This window comes from Melanotaenia boesemani, chromosome 19, assembly GCF_017639745.1.
Source record: "Melanotaenia boesemani isolate fMelBoe1 chromosome 19, fMelBoe1.pri, whole genome shotgun sequence".
NCBI lineage: Eukaryota > Metazoa > Chordata > Actinopteri > Atheriniformes > Melanotaeniidae > Melanotaenia > Melanotaenia boesemani.
Genome location: NC_055700.1, coordinates 18,873,092 through 18,896,516, shown reverse-complemented (window position 1 = coordinate 18,896,516; position 23,425 = coordinate 18,873,092). Strand labels below are relative to the sequence as shown.

Sequence of the window (23,425 nt, the reverse complement as noted above, 5' to 3'; positions counted from 1 at the left end):
GTATTTATTTGGTTTAATTATTTACCTTTTATAAAATCAGAGTTGCAATGTAGTATCAAAACCCTGCAGTATGGGGACAAACAAGGAGAACAGCCAATAACAGCAGTTTGATTTCTTTCTGTGGGGGAAATTGGGCTTGGCAAGGTTAATTACAAAGTAGAACAGTAAACTGGGAAGTCCTACCTGGAAGCTATAAAGAAATCAGTTCTAAAGAAGCCCATTGCTTTCCCTTCCAGTAAAACAAACTTTATAACTTGAAGTGACACATCAGCTTTGGCAATTTACAACATCTAGAGCCGAATTAACTTTCCTTCCACTTTATTCATAATGCAGCTCCCAAACAGGAAAGGTTACATCTCACACAAAAGGACATTGTGATAGTGCCTGCTATGAATATGACATTACACTGCTTTTGCAACAGCAGGTGAAAATATGGAAGATGAAGCAGAAAGCCTATAGTCTTTGGAAATGTACAGGCCATAACGTACCGTTCTCTCTATGCCAACAGTGTCCTATATACAATATCAATAATTTAATTTACAATATTAACAGGAAGCACAGCATAAATCAGGTCATGTAAAGTGTAAATTAAAACCCATCCTGGTACTTTCTATGAAAAACAAAGCAAATCAGGAAGTGATCTACTGTTGGAATACATGATGACAAATATTAATGGTGTTAAATGTGTTTCAGTTTATCTCCAATGTGATACACTGAACAGTGGAACATCATAGGGTGTTGCTTCTCCACCACCTCCACATTGTACCCCTCACGATGCTTTTGATTCCTAACAAGAATAATCAGCATCGGGATGACCAATTGCAATGATTGTATGGAACGATTAAAAAGTGACAAATGCATCAGCTTTTCTTTCAAGACATTACGTTTAGAGATCAGAAGAGCATGTGTAGAGACAGAGAGCCTGTGAATAAATTTGTATTGGGAATGTACACTTGAACAAACATGCAGAGTTTTTTTTATGACAAAAGATAAAAAGGCAACAAAGCAAATACACACAATAGCTATTTCAATAACTGTTCTTTCTGTTCTGCTGACAGAGCTACTGTAGGGCTTCACTGTTAACCCCTTTCAGCTGGGATTATCTGCCAACATCTTATAAAATATGCACTCATTCAACATTTTTAGAAAAAAAAAAAAAAAAAAAGGAAAAAAAGCCAAAGAAATTACATCTTAGTTTAAATAAATTAGGAATGGGCCTAAAAGTGGGCTACAGCAGAGAAGCATGTGATTTTTTTAAATGTACCAGCTTCATAAATAAAGCTGGTACCCTACTTCCTGTAATAACTCAAATAGCTCCCCCCAAAAAAACAACACTTCACACATCCAACCAATCACACAAACTTTGAAAGAAATTTTCAATTGGTCCAAAAAAAAAAAAAAAAATGTAGACAATTTAAGAAATCTTTCAGGGGTAAAAGCCTAATTTAAACATCAACAATAAAAATATTTCAGAGAATACACATTTTCCACTAGCACTCCCAATTAATATGTAACTTTTCAAAAGCAAACAACAACTACCCGGAAACAACACAAAACAATCAATGCAATGTTTTTTTCAGTGTTAACATTTTTTCTATTTCTCCTTCCAGAAAACTTAGCTTATACCGTCTTCTTTCTCAAAACTCATCGAACACACTACTTTTTTGACAGTAACTGCAAAATAACTAAAAACTACACCAAATCAAAAACAAAAAAAAACAAAAAGCTGGATGAGTTTAGCATGATCCACTCTTTCAATACAGTACTTCAACAGTGCAAGAACACATCCTAAATGTTAATCATCTAACATTCAGTCTAATAATAATGCTGCTTCTCTCCTGACGGCCCTACATTCATATTTGATTATACTTGCTAAACACCAACATGACTGACAGGTAAAATATATATATAAAAAAAACAAGACTATGGAATCATGAATATAAATTACCAGCAAGATGCAAGATTTCATGTGCTGGAAGAATGCATCCCAGATTATTGCATCATGTTTTTTTTTTACATGACTGTGATGAATAGAACTTTATTGTCATTGCAACAAAAAGACGCTGACAGATCACTTTCAGTCTCGCTTAAATGAAAAGCTACTGGGTGTGGCATCTTATTTGAACTATGCTAGTCCCTTCCAGAGATCGTAACGTCAATATCAGGACAGCGTTTTTGATATTAAGCAAGTATAGGATCAGTAAAGTGTCAAAAAGTGTTTTCTTTTTCTTCTAAATCAGCATACTAGCATTAAAACAAAAAAACATTACTTTTTGGGGGTTATTTTGGCAACATTTTTGTGACATTTCTAGCCACCTTCTGTAGCGTTGTCATACATTCCTGTCAGCAAGCATGAAATGAGATAAAACCCAGAAGAAAATAAAACCATCAAAGCAAATAATAAGTGTAAGACAACATATGATGAATGCTTGAACACCATCAGTCCTTATTAGCTCATGTTGTCATTAGCGTGCAGCAGATGCTACACTTTTCCTCCAGCTTGTGATCTTGGTAAAACATTTTACTTGAAGAGCTGCTCGCTGCAAAGTCAAAACGTCAATATTTGGCGATTTTAGAAAGCGCTGTGTTTATGTGTAGGTAGCTACAATATGTAGGAATGTGACTACTTGGCAATAACTGTTCCCGCTTTACTTGACAGCTTCAGAACAATGAGCAAAGTCCTCTTTATGAACACTGGTCCAAGTTTAACAATGAGGAAGTTCCTGCCACATTCACTGATGAACTGAAAAATTTTCAGAAGAAAAAAAAAAACCCTCCAGTTTCTGTGTAAATTTAAGCCTTGAGGTTTTCTCGTGAAAACGAAAGTGTTTCTAAGTGAAACCATGAGATGTGGAGGGAGATTTGGTTAGTTAGTAATGTGCTCGATGCAAATGATTGACATCACAACCGCGCCCAGACATGATGCTGGAACACTTAAACGCAGAGTCCCGACTGCAGAGCTGTGAGGCGGCGTTCAATGCACTCTTTACCTGCAGAGAGAAAGAGAAAGCAAAGAAAGCCAGAGAGGGGGTTAACACAGTAAGTTATCTCCAATCTGTTTCTCAATACAGCTTCCTCCAAGTCACAGCTCCTCTCAAATCGAGTTTCTCAAATAAACCACAAGAATGAGATATGTAGCTCTTCAACTAAATGATGGAGCACTGAGCTGAACTGATGGTGATGCTTACATTTGCTAACACTGAGGATGTCATCCTGTTCAGTAAGCAGCAGAGACAAACCCTCCATCAGCAAGAGAGCTTTGTGGTAGCGCAGGATCGACGCTTCCCCCTGGTGGAACATCTCATCCAGCGCAGCAGCTTGAACCTAATATCGCGACAGGAAGTTTAACTGTAATGCTGGTAAATCCCCAGTGTGCATATGTAGGCTATGAGCCAATTCAGGGTCTACACACTTCGAAGTGCAGGATCGACGGCTACATACTTCACAGTGGCACGCCAAGAACTGTCCCATTTGGAAGGCGCCTCTGAATCCACCCTAAAAACCTGCACTCCGTTTAGCATGTAGCAAAGACTACTGGTGAACCCTTCTCTGTTCTCCCAGAATTCATTTCACACAAGATGGTGGCGAATGAGAAACACAGTTTCAACGAGTATGTTTTTTTTAAGTGTATTTCACTGTAGTAGAAATGTGACAAAACCAAATACAAAAACATGCTTGTTAAACTGTGGCACTAAAATCCTGTAATATTTGATATTTGTGGATTTTAAGCAGTTTTGAAAACAAATGATAGTCTAATTTTTAAATTTACCTCACAGGCTGTCAACAATATGGCATACACGGTCAAAGCAAGATTAAAGTTGCCTCAAAAAATGCTTTTTTAAGATAGAACCAACTCGGTCGGTGTTAACATTCACTAAAGTGTCCTGTAATATGCAAAACTTAGGAATTTCAGAGGTTTAATTGATTCGAACACTATTTAGTAACAATTTATAATGTTGAATTAACAGTAAAATAAAATATTATTATTTATTCATTTAATGACTCGTTTAACACTGTTAATAAGAACATGATTAACATTAGCTTTTTGTTCCTGTCAATATTCTACGTTGCTGCTATGGGAAATTCTCATCAACTAGGTAGGCTGTCTCATTTTACGAACGGTAAGCAGACTACTTATGCCACTCCATAGCCTACATAAGCTGAAGAATTGCGCAAAACCTAAGTATCACAATAAAAAAACTGGTAATGGAAACACCTTAAATTCTAAAAACCTCTCAGATACTGCTTAAAAGTTTTTACACTCTCATGAGGTGATTTTTCAGATGTGTCAATATCAAAGTAAATCGCAAATGTTTAAAGGAAACTCATTTACCTGGATGTGACGTAGGGCGGTCAAGTGACCAGTTCATGTCAAGTAAAGATGGCGCAGCATGGGTAAAATATATGTTACACAGGAGGAGACGGAAATCCTTTTACAAATAATTAAAGAAAAAAATATAACTGCCATCCTTGATAGCGAACAACAGCGAAATGCAGAGTTTTACAAAGAATTAGAACTCTCCTTCCTCCTCAAAGTGGAACAAGATTCTACCAGAATAACGGCTAACGCGCTAAACACCATTTAATGGAAACGCCTGCAAATCGCAACTGCACTTCGTCTAAATTTTTTAAATATCGTTTTTATTTTGCAAAAACCTGCATTGGAAATAGCAGCTACTGTCTGTGCACACCAGCGCATACGTAGACCCTGAATTGGGACACACATGTAGACTCAATCACAAAAATACATCAATACATATGTACAATTTCATTATGGCCTGCATATAGCCTGCCAGCCTTTAAGCCTTTTATACGTGGTGTGTTTTGGCTTACCATCTGCACAGTATGACTAAAGAGCAGCCGCTCAGCTGTGATGGAGGTGATTTGGTCCATTAGACGGTGCTTTCTGGAGAAGAATTTCTCCAGGCGGGTGCTGAGCGTGCGACAGGATGTCACGCTTGACTTGTAAAGCTCATTCAGCTTTCTGACTACTGTTTATGTACAGAATAAGAAGAAAACCATGATTAGAAATAACTGTTAAAAAGACTCTCTTGCAGTAAGATAAACAGGCTTATACCTTGTTTGACAGTAGCAGACGGGTAGAGTTTGCCCTGTTTAACTCGCTCCATGGCTGTCTGTAAGGCTGTGGACAAAAGCTCTGTAGTCTTAAGGTAGAGGACCAGCTGTTCTGCATGACTGCAGAGACAAAATCACACACATACAGAATACTTAAAACTTCATAAGTCATTGACAAATTAAACATAAAACCTAAAATATTGGTGATAAAGTTCCACTGTGTAAGTCACAATGCGTTTGTTCTGCAGCAAACTGCATTCAAGCTAACAGTTACTGTTCTACCAAACTGAGCCCCGACTCTCAAGTAGAGCAAAAACCTTGACTAAAACGTAAAAGTGTGACTGGACAGATCTTATTTCCACAATATATAAAGATGTCTTGTGTAGACTTTACTTTTGGCTTTCTTTTGAACCCTGCAGGATCTCTGTAAGTAGAAATAAATGGAGCTCTTTAAGCTTCCTGAAACCCAGAGTATGAAGAATCCAAACCAAAGAATGAAAGAATCTCCTCATGGAGATTAATAAAGAATTTCTGAATCTCAATCTAAAATGTTTTATGGCCTCAACAGTGGATGAAGTCAGGTTTTCTTAAATTACTTAATTCTGAAACAACAAAAAGTGTATTTAAAGAGCATAAAATGTTCTTCTATGAAATTGATATTTACATTATAATTGTTTATTTTACAACATAAGTGTTTTACTGTATGATAACTTTAAGACAATTTATAGATTTTTTTATTTTCCCTCTCAATAGCAGTCAGTGCTATTAAACACATGTAGGTTTCCTTTTAGCCACATACACAAATAAAATTATTTAGCTATATTCATTTTTAATGATCAGTTTCTTGTGGTACAGTAGTTATGGTTGAATTGAAATGTGTTAAGTACGACGTAGAAAGAAAGCTAAAACGAAAACAGTGGCCAAAACCAAGAAGTTAATCAGCAAACATGCTGCAAAGCCAAACTCTTAAAAAAAAAAAAAAAATTCCTCTCAAAGCTGGATAAACAACAGGCAGTTGTATCTGATGATAAGCTGACCTCACCTCCACTCTCTGCTCAGGGAGCTTATCTGATCAGCTACCAGGCTCTGCTGCTGAAGGGAGGGATGAGAAATGTCGCCCTGTCCCCTCTCCACTGAAGCACTGCGGGCGCCGGCCACCTCCATTAGACAATGGGCGAATTCCAAAGTGAACCGCAGGTGCTGCACAGTGTCCGTATGCTCCTGCTAAACTCCGACAAAGGCAGGCAGAGGGACAGAGGGAGAGGATAAAACAGCAGACACCACAGTGTGGCTTTGCATCCTGTCTGTATCGGACACTGGCACCATATGAACACAGGTCATTTGTTGCATCCTAATATTAAGTTTCTTGCCATGAGCTATTCGCCACATTGTTTTGAGATAAAGACACTTCAACACCTGTCTTAAGGCATGCTAGTGCGGTGTGGGGAAACCTGCACGTCCTCACCTCCATTAGCGTCTCCTCAGGCAGCTCAGGAGCTTCAAAGGCTACAGGGCCGCCCATGTTGGCTGAGATGGGATCAGTGAAGCTATAACGAGGACTGGGAGGGGCCTCAAAGCCATCCGCATGGGTGCCTGTCTGGGGGTAGCGGCTGGTGTAGGAGCCTGCAGGACTAACTGAAGTGAAGGAGCCTGTGGTGGTCAGAAAATGACAGCAATAATGTGAATCAATAAAGTTTACTATAAAGTTTAATGCATTTCAACCACTATTAGGTTAACAAAATCATCCCACTTTACCGTCTAATAGGTAATGGATATTATTATACATGAATAGATTGATCCAAAACTATGAATAAAAAGTATAGTAGTGGTTGCTGCCACCCATGCTTCTTTATTGCTCATGTTTATACCATAAACAAAAATTTAAGTAGAAATTTTCCTCCCGTGTATGTTCACAATTAGCTAAATCCATCTTTATGGAAAAAAATTAATTTCTTATATCTGAAACATTCAATTTAATGTATGTATTATATATCTATTCTATGTGGTATAGTGTGATATGTGCAGCATAATGCTGCCGCCCACCTCCCTGCAGAAACAGAAGAGATGTGGAGACCACTTAATGTATTTCACTTTAATAATATATTTTATACCTGAGTATTTCCTCTGTCTGGAGGCATTTGGTGGGGTGCTGCCACTTGGTGGAGAACCCACAGTAAACACCACCTGCGCTGGGCTGCCGGAACCAGGTGCAAAGCCTCCACCACCAGGAGGTACTAATGGACAAAAAGGAAAGCAAGAAAAGTGAGTTATTTTTTTCCTGTACTTTTTATTTTCTTTTCAGAAGCACTGTACAGTTATTTATTTTTTTATTTTTTATGAGAACAGAATTTTATAACTGTAGTTATAATTATTAGAAAAAAGGGATTGAGCTATCAGAAACTTCTTTCATATTGACATTACATTAAAATAAATTAATGATATGGACAGAGTCCAGGTATGTCTATCCATTCTTCAGTGTTGAACTGAGAAAGACCTCCTTCCTCAGTCCTTCTTAATCAGTTCACATTTTTTTCTTGTTCTTTTTTTTAGTTAGGCTGAAAAAACAGTGGGTGTAGCTACACTTTCAATTACACAAAACCACAAACACCACCAGCTGTACTTCTTGATTATAGCACTAAAATAATGTGGTACATCTTCTAAAGAAAAACAAAATATTTTGCATGTGACACCACATTTAAAATGGTCAAAAAAAAAACCAAAACAAACAAACATGTTTTGCTCCTCTTTGCTGACAGTACAAACCTGTAATGTCTATGGCTTTTTCAGAGGTCAGGTTCTCCATGCTGCCTCGGTCACCTGCATGCCCACCTGCTCCAAATGCAGCCATCAGCAGCATGTCGGACAGACGACCGGCACTCTGTGACCTGGGCCCAACAAATCAGAAACAGGGACAGAGAGTATATTTTTAGTAGCTGCCAACAGCCTTCATTTCTTTTTTACTTATTGCCATTTTTTCGCAGTCCAGCCATCCACTCCATGAGGCTCATGATTAAAATATTAGCAGTTTATCTCAGATACGAAATGTATATAAGTTATTGCATTTATTGAATAACATCTTATATATAATATATATATAGTATAATAATATTAATAATAATATTATATAGTATAATATAAATAAGAAGCAATGAGCTCAATATAAAAAGATGAACAGTAAATACAACAATTGAACCTTCCAAAGTTCTTGGTGTCATCATTCAGTCTATGGATGCAGTGGGCAGGGTGGGAGCCTGGTGAAGGTGCTTGGTCTCTGATGAAGTCTCGTTCGTGAAGTGCAAGGTCTCTGAGCTCTGCTGGGGCAGTCCTGCTGCCAGGCGAGCCGATGACCAAACCCTTCTGAGTTAGGAAAGTCACAAGGTTCGGAGAGCTGGGAGGTTTGGGGAATTCAAACGGGGGGATAGTCTGAGAAGAGAAATGAAAGTCACCTACAGTTAGCTTAAACTGACTGGCAGTATTTCTTGTTCTGTGCAACTCAGGAAAATGAATCTCACACACACACACTGACTCACCCTGGAGGGGGAGCCCAGGATAGTGGGGAGAGGGTTACGCTGCATTAGTTCGCTAAGTCTGGGGGAAGAGTGTAGGGGGCGGACAGTCATCAGCCCTGCTGAGGGGGCAGCCACAGGGTCAGAGTGCTGCTTCTTTATCTTATGCCTGCCACCACCACTTGCACACTCCAACAGGCAGGGGGCACTGTTGAGCCGTGTGCCAAGCCCAACAGTCTGTGGGTGTTGCTGAGAAGTAGGCCTCGGTTCGGTCTGCGGCAGAGCTGCAAAGTAAAGTAGGACAGAAGCTGATAAAAATAGTTCTTCTTTACATTACTCAGTGTCAAGCACTTAAGAAAACAACAAAGTCCCCAAAATGAAGTGAAAAGTGGACAAATGTCCCTGTTTGTTGGAAGACTGCACAACCAAGATTCATCCAATACCACTAACTAAATTAACTAGCAACTGATTATTTTAAAATACAAACATGCAAAAAGTGACTAATTATATATAAGAAACCAGACTGCTAAGTGTTTCTGCCTTATCTATGATGCAAAGATCAGTTTCTCAATGTAAATCTTTAAATCAGTAAAAAAGAAAAAAAAACTTTTTCCTTTTTGTAAGAAACCAACTATTGGTGAGAAGGTTTTTTATACAGACTTTTACTGGGTCAAAAGGTTGGAGAAGGGGTTATAAAAGCAGAAATATCTCATCTACCTTGAGGTGAGAGCTGAAATGGTCTAGCACCTCCCAGGGAGAGCCTGCGGGAGGTGGGGGCCGCTACCTGCCCATAAGGGGGTGAGGGTCCAGTTCTAGCGAAGCCCAGCAAGCTGCCACTGCTGCAACGTCGCACCGGTGTTGAAAACCTATTAACGTAAAAACTATGATGCATCACTGCAGTTGAATCTTAAAATGTAAATATTAAAACAAACAAAGTGCACGTGTTGATGCAGACCGTGGTGAGCCATTCTGTTTGGAAGAATTGAGGTTTTGCTCCAAGCGTTGGTAATTCTGGACCTGACTGGGTACTGGGATAGGTAATGACTGACCATGGTTTCCATAGTTACCATGACAATTACTTCCCGGGAACTCGCTGGGCCTGACAAAAGAAGTGAGAAGAACAGAAGGAAGCAGAGAAGCACAAGAAAGTTACTGTGATTGTGTAGATACATGCAAGCTGTTATTTCCCAGATTAAATATTCCATTTCTGACAACGCTGCTCAATGAGGACAATGTAAGACAACACCGCAAACTGTCTAAATACAAAAAGGTTCACTTCAAAATAACTTTGTTCTTGAGCTTACTCTGAAGGACAAAAATTAACCAATTTACTTCCACAAGCAGATTTAGACATGACTCCTTCCTCGTTATAAAATAACCAAACATTTCTTGGGTTGTCCTGTTATTTGAACCAAACAGCTCCCTTCAAACCACCAACACCAAACATCAGCTTTGTGCTGTTACCTGACAGGACTTGGAGATCCGCTGTAAGATGGAGATTGTGGTGGTGTTTTGTCTTGGGTGCACAGACCAGCAGAAGCCAAAAGGGAGCTTTTTAAAGCAGAGATTAAAAAAAGGGTCTCACAATCACATCCTCAACAAGGAATACACTGTGTATTCTCACTTTTGATAAATTCAGTAAGCATGGCTGTATTCTGTGTCACGTTTGTAGTTTATGAAGAAATAGTCTTTGCTTCTCACCCGCTATTCATCAGGCTGTCCTGCAGCAGTTTACTGTCACCTGTCAGCTCACCTGCTGGAAAAGCAGCATAAACAACAGTAAATAATGTACTCAATGATTTCAAATATATCGGCAGCCCTTCTAAAGAAATAGTGGCCAGTCTAATGTGGCTCCAAGTAGTGGAATTTATGGAAGGAAAAAATGGTTTTCTCACTGGTGAAGTGAGCAGGCACCATTACAAAGTCATCAGTGTCACAGGAGGAGGAGTTCTTGCTGCTGCCGCCTCCTCCAGACGAGTCCTTCAGGAGAAAACCAGTGGCCTCCTGAGTCGGAGAGGCCAGAGCTTTGGCACGTATCTGCTGAGTCTCAGCAAGAGACTGCTGCAGTGACAGGGAGACAGAGGGTACCAGATAAATAAAAAATGCACAACGGAATGTATAAAATAGCAACTGGTGAGGGAAAGGTCAGACAGGTAGCTGCTTAGCCTGCATCTACAAGTATGCTGCTAATATACAGCCTTATAAATCAAGTGCAAATGCCAAAAAGATGAGAAGCAATGACATATCAAAATAATGAACTCGAACCGGTGGTGAGGCAAGGTGAGAGGTTGAGGAGCTGCTACAGGAGCTAGCTGATGCAGAGCTGGGCAAACAGGTCATGGTCACTGTAGGAGTGGCTGTGGAGGGCAAAGCAAAAAAAAAAAAAATTACGTTAGAAATAAGGAGACCACAACTTTTCACAAAATGTACATTTGGTTTGTTTATATTACAAAAAAAGAATGAAGTTTTGCAGCTATTCTTTTAAAAAAGAAGCTTTTAGGAAGATTAATACTTTTGTACTTACTTTTTTTAATGGATGAGCTTGCCTCCAGAAAAGGATGACAAAAAAAGTCATCTACCAAAAACAGACATAATGATTAATGGGAAGTAGTGAACCAGACATTTAAAATCTATACAAAACTAACATAAGGAAACATGACTGGTGTACAAAAATTATTTCCATGCACAACTTTGGCTTAGATTATACACTGTGGTTCTTCTTGGAATGTTATTTTATCCCGATATAAGAACTAGATTTTCACCAAAGGCCATCAAAAGATACATAGCTGACTGCTTCATTAATTTTACTGTGCTAGATATTCACTGACCAAAGTCCATGCGGTCCTTGTGGTTGCGCTGCAGCAGACCCAGCAGCAGGTGCCTCAGATGGTGTGAGGTTTCTCTGGGGATGCTGCAAATAAATATAACTGTTACTGCAGACACTGCACCACATCTACCTGCATCTCATTTGCTCTTTATGCCTTACTGGCACCAAAGATTTACAGTAGCAAGCATGATTTGAAATATATGGTATTGCTTATAATTAACGCAGCTGTTACTGAAAACAGGACTTTAAAGTCAGCATTTATTTGGCAGCTATGAACCCAACTGGAAACTCCTCTGATCTGCACTGTGCCAGCACAAATTTGTTTTCACAAAAATAGTGGTCGCAGCTTCTCTTCCAGTTGATCAAATCTAAAAGCATCAAAGCACAGATTTCCGTTCCTGTAAACAACACGCTGACAACCACTGCAGAAAAAAAGAGACCCATGAAGTTCATGTCTTTGTCCTATAAATGATGGCATCTCACTGTAAGTCCTTACTTGGGGCTGAGGTTTTTGTTCTTCTCATAAAACAGCCGGAGATCCTGAGGACTGCTGGCCTAGAGGTCGGAGATAAAAGTGGAAAACATGTAAATATCTGCATGCACACACAAAGCTGTGACACATTTTAATTCTACTGTTGATTGCTTTTTCCATTATAGCTGAAGCTGTCTTTGCATTACTGACAGTCTCTACTTACTCATATAATGACCAAAGACTTCATTTCATGTCTGAATGAATTAATCTAATTAAAAAAATGCTGCTGGAGCAATTTAGATAAAAAATAACAAGAAAAATTAAAGAACATGGTTTTGTGTGAATGCAGCTGATTTCATGGTTTTAAATGACTAGATGTGTTTTCCATATACAATAATACATTTATTTTCCCCAATGAAGTCAGTAACAAATGACATCTTTATAGTAAACAAGTGAAAGCTATTGTTCCACAGAGGTTTTCTTCCCCCTCTATCCTGCATGAAACAAACAGGATGCACAATCAAACAGCAAATAATGAGTTTTTATTCCAGCTTCCATGGCCTCAGTGCCATTAAAACTAAATAACTGTGTTTGAAAAGGAGGAGAGAATCAGGTTTTAGCTGAAATATCTGGGAACAACCGATAGCAGTGTGCTCATCTTTGACATCAGCTAATACAGTGAAAGTGGTAAACAATAGAAATCTCCAACCCTAAAAACAAGCAGGTGAGATATTTGAAAACGGAAAATGGTTATAAATCTTTTTCTTATGCTTGATGCTACAACTCAGATAATTCCAAACAAGGCATGGTCATCATTGTTACTGTGACCTTCAAGCTGAAATATCAGGATTAGTAATGTTGATTTGCCATTTAGAGGGAATGAAGGACCTAGATGCACCTGCCTGCACAGCAGTAAGACAATATCTAGTCTTGACATCTTGTAAATGAACACCAACTTCTTTATATCAATCAGCTAGAAAAACAGCAGCATTCAGATGTGAGGCTGACTGTGTCTTAAGGCTTATGTCTCGGCCTTTAAATACTAGAACGGTTGAGTTCAGCTCTAAGCTTTTGGGGCAGAGTCTGCTTTATGTCTCATTTTAGCAAAGAGACAAGGTGAATAGGCCACAATGATCACCTGAAAACAAAGAACTTAACAGCTTATGTAACTAGTTCATACCCTGGAAGACAAATACCAGAGCATGAACTCTTGTCCCAGATCTGGCGTGTGTAGCATATTTCTTTATACTTGAATTTTGAACCAGGTTTATAATGACGTCACTCACCCCTTTACCCACCATTACAACTGCTATCTGCCACGAGACTGACAGTGCCCTCCCTTAAGTCCATTATCACCAGAACACCAGTGTATGTATTCTGTGCAGTTTGTGTGTTTTATATAACCACATTTTAGCCTGTGCTTTCAGACTGCCGCAAACAAAAATCTATTTATGTACATACAACAGGCAATAAAGCAAGTTAGTAAGATGATGAGAACAAAGATAAGGAACTCAGAAGAGAGGAAGCGATGGATTGCTGTCAGAGACCGACTGAAATGTAGTTGCTAAGTTGGCGTTCTTGTTTCGTCCCTGCTGCTGTAGGACATTTGTGCAGCTCTTGAAAATTCAGAGTTTTGAAACGAAACAGTATTTTATGATTAATTCACCAACTATCTTAAATGTAATTTAGAAGAAAGTTCTCAAGGGAAAAATGTAAATTTAATGCCACCTCTGCAGTTTTATGTGAGTTTCTTGTCTCAGAGTTAGCCAGCATGTTAATTACAAATGCCTTTTTATTTACATTATGATATTTGACATTCTATATAACATAGCTGACTATAATTATTAATAAATAAAAGCAACAAACCTACATTTTTTTTCAGTGTTGGCTTGGATCAGTCTTATTAGCATAACGCATGTGTGCATTACCTGAAAAGGAGCTTTTCCAGTTAAGCACTGAAACACTATAGTTCCTATACTCCACAAGTCAGCCTTGGCATCATAGTTCTGGGACATGATTACTTCAGGGGCCTGTGAAGGAAAAAATAGTGAGACTGAACAGTTATTGTTAATGTAGACATTATAACCAGACCTGTGCCACTTAGACTACATTCAAAGATAAGGCATCTTTTAAACACAATTTTAAATTATTTCTTCCTAGTAGATAGGATAACTATTAAAAAAATGGTAATACTTATCTTCCCTATATTTAAAAAACTCTACAATATGCTTACCATGTACATGGGGGAACCACAGAGTGTGGCCGCCATCATGTTGTTCTGCAGATACCTGGCAAAACCGAAGTCCGCTGTGGAGAGAAAAAAAGAAAAGATGAAGTTATCTGGTACACAAACTGACTGTAGGGATCTTTATACAGCAAGTTAACCCCTTCCGCTCCCATGCAGGGGCTTAAAAAATGTTTTTTTTATATTTTATCTGCATAACATTCCCAGTTAAACAGTCTAATCTACCAATAAATAATTTAGAATAAGCAGATAGGAGTTCACACATTTTAGAACCATTGCTTAATGCAACATCCACTATAAAGTACCAAGCTACCAAATACATCTGTCATTTCTGCCAGATTCCACTTTCTAAATTGCTCAGCAAAATACATTTAAAAAACATAAACATATCAACAAAACATTTCAGTAATCCCTGCATCTATGTAAGTCCAAAGAGTGGAAGGGTCCCATCTACAGTCACTGTGTGTGTGTGTGTGTGTGTGTGACCGAGCTTGCTTTCCCAGAGTCATGAGGATTATAACATTGTGCTGCTGCCTCACACTTTACTCCCACTCAAACTCCAGAGGGGGAAAAAAAGCATTAATAAGCTTAAGGATTAAGAGAATTTCTAAAATGCCTGAACATAATCCATCATCATAACTGGGCTCCATACTAACTTTTCCCACTAGTAGTTTAACTCTGGTAGCGGCTGACACTTATTAGCTCAAACAGGCCAGGTAGGTTCGGGTTTGGGGCCTTTTGCTGCCTGTCTCCCTCTCTCTCTTTCTCGGGGCCAAAACTTTTGTGGTTTTGGATCTAAGGGCTATGTCTGTGTACATGTCTGCATCAAGGCGCCACAAGTTAAAGAACTGCAATTAAAATATAAAGAAATCATGTATCTGGAAAGCATACACAAAGAAGTTGTCCAACTTATGACCACTGAAAATAAACTTGCAGTGAAGCCACGTACAGAAAAAAACAGGCTTCTGAGTTGACACAGATGTTATCAGTAGAAATCAGAGTTTCTGTGGTAACTCAGTCATTATGAAAGACGCTGCACAATGTCATCCTCTATGGACAGAATCCTCGCCCACCAAATGAAGGTTTGCTGAGTGCAAAAGGTGTTTGGACATGACATTATAAATGAAACCATGAATGTCTGAACTTTGAGCTATGACCTGGCCAAGTATGTGACTTTTTTTTTCTCTTAGAGCAAAAGGTCAAGCTGCACAACCCCTCCAGCATAGAACAGATGGAAAATGAAATCTCTGAAGAGTAGAAGACCATCTTTTCAAAATGACTGCAACACCAGTATCCTCTATGGTGAGGAGGATTAAGTCTTTCATAAAAAAAACAAGTTATTAAAAAAATTCTATACAAAATCTCAGTAAAACAGAAGTCCGAGTTCTCTCTTTTTAACCCCTCTTTTTAACGGAATACAGTTCAACCTGATATAATTTAGAACCATTTGGCCCAAGGGGGTACATTAATCTGTTTTATACTGTATCCTTGCACAGATCCTCTGTGTCTTTGCAATTTTTCTGTCTATTCTATCAAAAGCTAAAAGGAAAAAAAACCCATCAAATCCAAGATCTAATCTAAATCAATTTCCTGTTTCTGGTTCAGTTTAATCTTGGAGTCAACAGTTACTTTAGGGAAACCACAGTTCGATCCAGTAACAATAAAACTCTGTAAAAAGGTTTATTACACAGTGAAATAATCATTCCTATCAGCTGGTTATTGCTTTGTAAGGGAGTTTAATACTTTACAATCAAACCCCAGAGGACCCCAACAACCTCTGTCTTCCCTTTAATCATTTCTAGATATCTCTGCGTCTCTGGTCGTCCATTTTTATTGCACACCCTCATCGCATTAAAACCTACCAATCTTGATGCAGGTATTGTTGGAGTGACACTTGCGCCCTGGTGGGTTGGAGAGCAGAATATTCTGGGGTTTGAGGTCCCGATGGATTATTCCTTTGGTCTGTAGGACCCTCATGGCCCCTGCGATCTGCTGCAGGAAAACCCGAATAGTGTCCTCACTCAGCGTGCCTTTGGCTGCAAACAAAGCAAAAAGTTAATACAGAAAAGGCTGATCAACTACTAGTTAACTTTGTACACATAATGTTAAGCTGATAGCTTGATAGCTTAAATCAAGGCAGCTTAATGTGTCCTCCTACCCAGATCTGTGCTGCAGGTAATGTGATTCAGAAGGAGAAGCATTACCTGCAGCCCAAGGTCATTTGAAACTACTATTAAAGTTTTCATGAAGTCTTCTGCTGACTCTGTCAGTACTTATGGTAAAACCAAGGTGCACTTAAAAAAACTAAAACATGATTAAATAAGTGGCGTCTCTGCACACATTTCTTTCTACAACGTCAAATCTACTTATATCTGTAAAAGTCAATAAACAAGCTGCTCCAGGAACACATATATTAGGACAATGTACAGAAAATATGGGTGATGTATCACATTCAGGTTAAGGTTAAATATCAGAGTGGGATGCATGCTGCATTAGGTTTCAGTGGGTTAAAATGATTCCTCCTTCAATCAGCGCTCAAACTGTTTCAAATGACTCATGATCAACCTGTTTTCTTGTAAACATTGTTTGCCTCTACCTTTTCATAAATTATGGACTCTCACTGTGCTGTCAAGTAACAGATTAAATTGAGCTGTTTTTCTTCCTACTGAGAGGCATTTCACTTTGATCAAGTAATAACAAATAAATTGTTGCACTTACAGTGTAGGTAGTCTGCAAGATCACCGCCATTACAGTACTGAGATCAACATGAGGATGGGAGAGAGAGATGAAAAGGAAAGACATTAGAAAACTCAGTAAACACGGTGGGCTGCTGTACAATTACTCTCATTTAACCTTGTCCCTGAGAAGACTGGAAAACAGATGAGATCAGAGGAGTAATTTTCTGAAGAGTGACGCATTCACAGATTTACAACCTTGTTCCTGTTCCTGCCATTAATATAAATGAACCCAGAAAAGGACAGGTATGTCTCTTTAATACTGCTTCATAAGTCATTTTGTTCTCCAAGACCCAGAGAAAAGACTTGAAGGAGAAAAAAGTGAACATGATCTACTTTGAGAATGTAAAAAACCAGCAAACATCAGTGGCGTTCAGGGACATGGGATTGTACACTTCGACTTGGCAAGGATGGTACACAGGTTTTTTTTTCCAATACAGGTACCGTAATTTTGGGAGTAAAAGTTGCATCTGTCATAAAATGCTTCATGAAAAGAAAAGAAGAAAAAAAAAACAAAAAAAAAAACACATATAAGTCACATTTATTTAGAAATTTATTTGACAAAATCGAAGGCCAAGAACAAACATTTAATCTGGAAAGGCAAGTTACTCATCTACAGTGTAGCACATGGAAGAACAGGCTGAATATGTTTACGGTATATTAACGTAACACCAGGGTTTCCATCGGGATTTTTTTTTTTTTTTTTTATTGTGAGGGAGAACTAGTCTTACTTAATAAACAGCTGATTGAGATGGTGAAAAAGTACAAAAGAGTATACATCACATTTGGCATTTAATGACACAGCGACGTGCACAACCGCCGATGAAGTTTCACATTAAATATGAAATAACCTGGTCAGTTGCTCATTGCACATAAAAACAAAGACACTCTTAATATGGACTGTAAATGTGCGCATATAGAGACTTTATGTTCATATGGATCCATTCATACAATATAATTTACATTTGTAACACCTGGGGAAAAAAAAATCATAATTCTGAAGGCATGACAGCTTTTATTTTGCCGTGACGGTGATCATTTATGTAGCAGAAACCTTGAACGCATTCAGCTTCATAATAGCATAAAAAACATACCTGGGAGGCTGAATAGGCCAAGTTAACATAACAAGCCAGCAACTCCAACTAGCAAGTTTCTGGTGAGCAAGTTTACCAAGCTCCTGATCTCATTCCACTTTACTGAATTCTTCATCCATATGTGTGTGTGTGTGTAAATAATTTCTCAATTTATTAGGTCCTGTGATGATTCTTGCGATGAATATCTATCCAACAATTTGTTAACAGTGTATATGTATATTTCAATGGGATTGTCATTTTATATGACCTTTAGAGTTTTTTTAAACTCTGCGTAGTAAATATATATATTACAAAGGTGTATTTCTTCTGCTGTATGTTGTGTGAACAGTTTTGTTCTGCATGGCTGGAAAATATGATGCATGTATTTTCACAACATACATGAACTACCTAAAAAATGACTATAAAGTCACTGGAAAGTACTGCACAGAAAAACAAGAACCTGAAGAGCCTTAAGGTTTGACAGGAATGATTAATATGCAGAGAACAGTTTCGAGCACTGGTCAGAGAAAAGAATTAAATTATATTGTTATCCTTGGTGAGCATTACCCAGAGATTTTACCTATCAAGTTACAACAAAAACACCATATGATTGTCGGCTGGCAGTTGTTTACCCCCTAATGCCTGAGGGGTCAGCTAATAATAACTCGGGCCCTGACAGAATTTAGACAATGCAGCACTGAGCAAACAAAACCAAGCACCGCAGCAAGCTTACCTCCATTACCAGGTACACTGAGCTGGCAGTTTCCTAAAAGAGAAGAGAAATGAAGGTGGGCGTAAAGAAACATGTCTGCAACAGACAAACAAGACAAATGCTCATCAGTAAACACACTAATCATGTTCCAGCTAAATGAACTATGTTTAGGTACATCATTTAGGTACAGAATACACTCAGATACCAACAACTACTAAATCTTTACTCTGTGGGTCTGGCAGAAATCTCTGTAAAAGACTTTTATTTCTAGTTATGGAACAAAAAAAGGTTCAACTCTTTAATGATTCTATATCTGCGAGTAGCAATAATCTATTTTTTTTAAATGGGGAAACAAAGTTGTCAACAGAATTATGAAAAGAAGCAAGAGAACAAGTGCATTCAAAATTGACACTATTAGTAATATTAATATAATTTATTCAACAATAATAAATAATAAGCTGCTTTTAATATTGTAAATTTGAGGGACTTGGATCTATTATTTACTGCCAGCCACTGTCCTCTAGAAACACGTAGAGTTTAAGAAATAAAAAATGCTGCAGCCAACTTCAAAAAGTTCTCTTATCACAAGGCAACAGATGACTGCCGTCTCTCACTCTTTACATCAATTCAGTATCTATGTGAACGCAGTGGTCAGAGGCCAGCGTGTTTTCTATAGTTCTGCTGAGTCAGGGCTTTTGAAGTCTGCTGCTTTTGGCTTTAGACAAGATGGACAGCAAACAGGCAGCAAGTCAGGTTCAGGGCAGAGAGCCAACGGCCTGGTTTTCACAGGCTGTCTCTGGGAATCTAGGCACCACACCTCTATGATAGAATGTTTGGAGATGTTATTGCTGCAACTTTATCATGATAAAGATACAACCATCAGACCTGAAAACCAACACTGTATTTCCTGTGTTATAAGGTGGAAAATTTTCAGTGAGGCTTGTTTGGTTTATATTGGTAAAAAAGATCAGAGAAAAGCCTTTTGGAAAACTAGACCCAAGGATTTATCAGCTGTCCGACTGATGAACTAATGGCTTTAGGACTCTTTCTTATATATTACCATCTCTGCTATTGTAACCTAGAAAACATGTAAACTGATTTCAAGTCCGTTTGGATACAACATAGCAGAAAACACATTTTGCTGAAGTCCAGTGTTTACTTTGGTGTCAATTTCTTTCTGACCTACTTAAATAGGTGGATCGAAGCAGCTCCTGCATAGAACATCTTCACTGCTTCCTGCTGTGTCACAAGAAACCTGTAATCTTAGAGAGCAGCTTGGACTGTCCTCGTGCCAGAAAGAGTACAGACTCACCCGCTGTGAGTGAGAATAAAAGTGAAGAATCTTTGCGCTCTGCACGGCAGAGACACTGCAAACCTGTTGCAAGTGATTTTTCTCAAGCTACTGATAATGACCTAGCATCGCGGTTACGTCCATATTTGCCACCAACACGACAACGCTGCACTGCACGCTCATAGAAATGTGTGCAACTGGTTGTGACTTGTTGCATGATGAAACCATTTCATGTGAAAGAGATCTTCAACTTTCAAAAAAAAGGTTTAATATGAGAAAATAAATCAATAAATAGCAGCAACACATTAACACGTAGAATTCTTGCAAAAGTGCATACTTGGATTACCACTGAGCTAATGTGTATGTGACCTCTAGTATGATGCAAATTAACATCCTGTTTTTTTTTTAACTTTGCCATGATGGACTAAGAGAAAGAAGAAAAAAAGAGACCTGCTAAGTTCAGATAAGACTGTGTACATGATTCATCAGCTATCCAGCAGGTGTTAAACAGTGAGCTTTAGACTGGTTACTAGGCTACAGGCAACAGCATCGCTGTTACTGAGGATTCTTTTTGCTTAACCAGCAAAGAAACATGCAGCATGACAAGAGTTACAGTTAGGGAAGCATATAACACATCTGTGTGGAAGTCATTTAATTTGTTCCTTTGCATGAGCAGAAACATCTGAGACAGGAGTAAATTTACACTTTTCCAGAAAATGTTGATAAAGAAGGCCAGTAAAACAGGCTACGTGACTGCAGACACAATGTAAACACGGGAAATGATGACTGAGCGAAACAGGACACAAAGCCAGAGTTCAAACTGAAGATTTAGAACGATTAGCTACCCACTGAGGGAGGCAAAAAAAAAAAAAGAAATGCTTTTCAGAGCTGTTCAAACTACAGGAGACAAATGTGTGTCATGTGGAAAAGATATGTCCATCAAAGTGTCTGCTCTACTTTACAAGTGCAAGCTGATGGAAATGTGGGAGAGCAAGAGGTGTGATATCATATGTAAACAGAGGCCTGAACACGTAGTGTAGATGCAATTTGTGATTCAAGCATTACAGACCTGAAAATCCAGTAATGCAACAATGTTCTCGTGTTTGAGTTCCTGCAGAAATGACAAAAGAGAAAACATTTGGATGTTTGCTTTGTACACAAAAAACCCTTATCAACCTTTAACAATAACAAACCCATGCTGCATAGAATGCTCACATCAACATAAGCTGTAATTAAAAACTTTTTTACAACAGCAAATGTACAATTTCACAAATCTGACTGGCAAGAGAGAACCTCCCTGTCCTTTTTAGCACTGAACAGCAGATGTCTCAGTTAATGCTGTTAAATTAGGCATGGTCTTGTGTATCCTCGTTGCATCCCAATAATTGCCTTACCTTCAGTATTTTGATCTCTTTTCCCAACAGTGTCTGGGATTTGGCCAAGTTCTTCTTGTTTATACATTTTACTGCCACCTCCCAGTCGTGTTTCTAGAGGAACAGATTATATGGAAAGATTTTTTTTGGTGAAAGGAACAAACACTGCCTTTGCTTGGTACATAAACCCATTGTTGTTAAGATATTTAACACATTGATGCATTCTGCCACATTTGTTGCACTTAGATATTTGAGATGTCACTAAAAAGCAGATATTTGTTAATTAATATGTAGTTCTCATACTGTTATTTGGCACAAAGGGATTTTTTTTTTTTTTTTTTGCACAATCATTGACCCTTCTATTTTCTCTAATTCGATGCATTGCCATTATCAGTACATTTGCTTAATTCACAACTAATTTTAATGCATTGTTTGAGCTGTGTTTTGCAGTATGTGATGAAATACAGCAATCCCCTAATGTGAACAAGATTTATCCCAGAGCCATTTTAGTAATGAAGCAACAAAAAAGCTGCAGGTCAAATGTCCCCCTTGGTGTCTCAGCAGATGCTAGGAGATCAAGCTGTCTATGTAATCTCAGCATTTATAGTTTATATGCTTTCAATCCGGGTATAGTACATGTACCAACATGTCTACTCATGGCCACAGTGTGGAGCTTTCTAAAGGAAACAATACTAGTCTGCTGGCCTATATTTGAATTTGCCAAACTGACAGCAACATCTATGACACATAAATGCCGAAAAAGTATACAATCATTGTATTAGCAACCATGGATTTTGAAAATGTGCCACAAGTATTTTTTAAAAAAGCATTCAAGCATTTTATGTGTTAGTTGGCTGTTTTTTCGAGGAATATCCTGTATGTGCGGCCAGGCCTCTTAAGGCCGTACAATGACAACAAATGCCCCAGATGGCCCATTTCTAACAATACAACGGATAGCATTAAAATGACTTCTCGTCTATGATTTGCACATTATGTATGGAAGGCTGTGTAAACAGTGCAGAGACAATCACCTCTCGATGTCTGCCTTTGAAGACGACAGCAAATGCGCCATGTCCTATCAAGTCCTTCCGACTAAACTCAAATTTCCCCACCGTCTCCATGTCAAAGGTATGAATTTCTTCTACTATGACCTGAACAAATGACCAGGAGGCCTCAGGTCACACTTCTTGTTGGCAGGTCCTTTCTCCTCTGTCAATTGGGGGCAGCTGCAGGGACGTTCACCCCCTTTTTCACTTGCCAGGGGCTGGCTTCCCAACAACAAACTGTCCTCTTCTCTCATGTTCGCACGGATAAGTTTAGGAGTTTAACTCCTAGCAAAGCTGTTTGGATATTTCCATCTCAGATCGAGTTGCCAACGCGAAGTTAGCTAACTTAACAAACGGGAAACGGACGACTCTGCTGATTGCAGCTGTCTTTGACGTGCCACCTTAAAAAGCAGCTCGCAGCGTTTTGTTTATATACAGGAGGTCCAGACTTCTGTCGTCTAAAGCGTCCATACGGCGAAAAAGGCGTCAACTGTCAACTCACAAGACGTTAGCAATGTTTATTATCCAGCAAGCACCGTGAAAACTCCCCGCAATATCCTGCAATTAACAGCTGACTCGCCGAAAGTCAAAGCATCGATGGTCTCAACAAAGCAGATTCCAGTCTCGCTTTTGCAGTGCGCATGCGCAGTGAAATTACAGCTGTAGGTTTGACGTCACTCGTCAGTTTTTCTTGGCAGCCATAAAATGACAACATAAAAAGTTACGCGACTGTAAACACCAGATAAATTAAAGGGATCATCGGGATACTGTTTTCCAGCGAGGAACAACGACTCACATAAAGATTTATAATATTTGTATCTGTAAAGTTCATAAAAACTAATAGCACAAAATGAACAAATAATAAAAATACCTTTCTGTTTTATGATGTACAGAAAAACAAAACATCGAAAAGTAGAGGAAAACAAATAACGCTAAAACAAATTAATATTATTTATGTCTTCTTATTATATATTTATTCTTTATCTGCCGCTGCTTTCTAGGAATCTTGGTGGTGAAGTATTTATGGTTCAAGATTCTTTTTGTCATTCTACACGTTTGAAAAGAGGAG

General features: G+C 38.5%; 1 protein-coding gene across 2 annotated transcripts; it reads right to left on the bottom strand.

Moving 5' to 3' along the window:
* Window positions 1–301: 301 nt before the first annotated feature.
* Window positions 302–22,985, bottom strand: ulk1b (unc-51 like autophagy activating kinase 1). Of its 2 annotated transcripts, none has more exons than XM_041969885.1 (27): window positions 22,342–22,985; window positions 21,332–21,424; window positions 21,007–21,048; window positions 18,668–18,700; window positions 16,845–16,881; window positions 15,989–16,162; window positions 14,115–14,188; window positions 13,810–13,911; window positions 11,906–11,964; window positions 11,411–11,493; window positions 11,107–11,157; window positions 10,848–10,939; window positions 10,478–10,643; window positions 10,284–10,338; window positions 10,047–10,133; window positions 9,538–9,681; window positions 9,300–9,448; window positions 8,607–8,866; window positions 8,270–8,499; window positions 7,840–7,961; window positions 7,188–7,310; window positions 6,542–6,726; window positions 6,119–6,300; window positions 5,078–5,196; window positions 4,834–4,991; window positions 3,189–3,324; window positions 302–2,990 (listed from the first exon to the last, which is right to left on the bottom strand). In XM_041969885.1, exons 1-27 carry the CDS (start codon window positions 22,429–22,431, stop codon window positions 2,935–2,937), a joined length of 3,102 nt encoding a protein of 1,033 aa, XP_041825819.1. In that variant the 5' UTR covers window positions 22,432–22,985; the 3' UTR covers window positions 302–2,934. The 2 variants fall into 2 exon arrangements, with proteins under 2 accessions (XP_041825819.1, XP_041825820.1); XM_041969886.1 differs by having other exon boundaries at window positions 10,284–10,335.
* Between the last annotated feature and the right edge of the window lie 440 nt (window positions 22,986–23,425).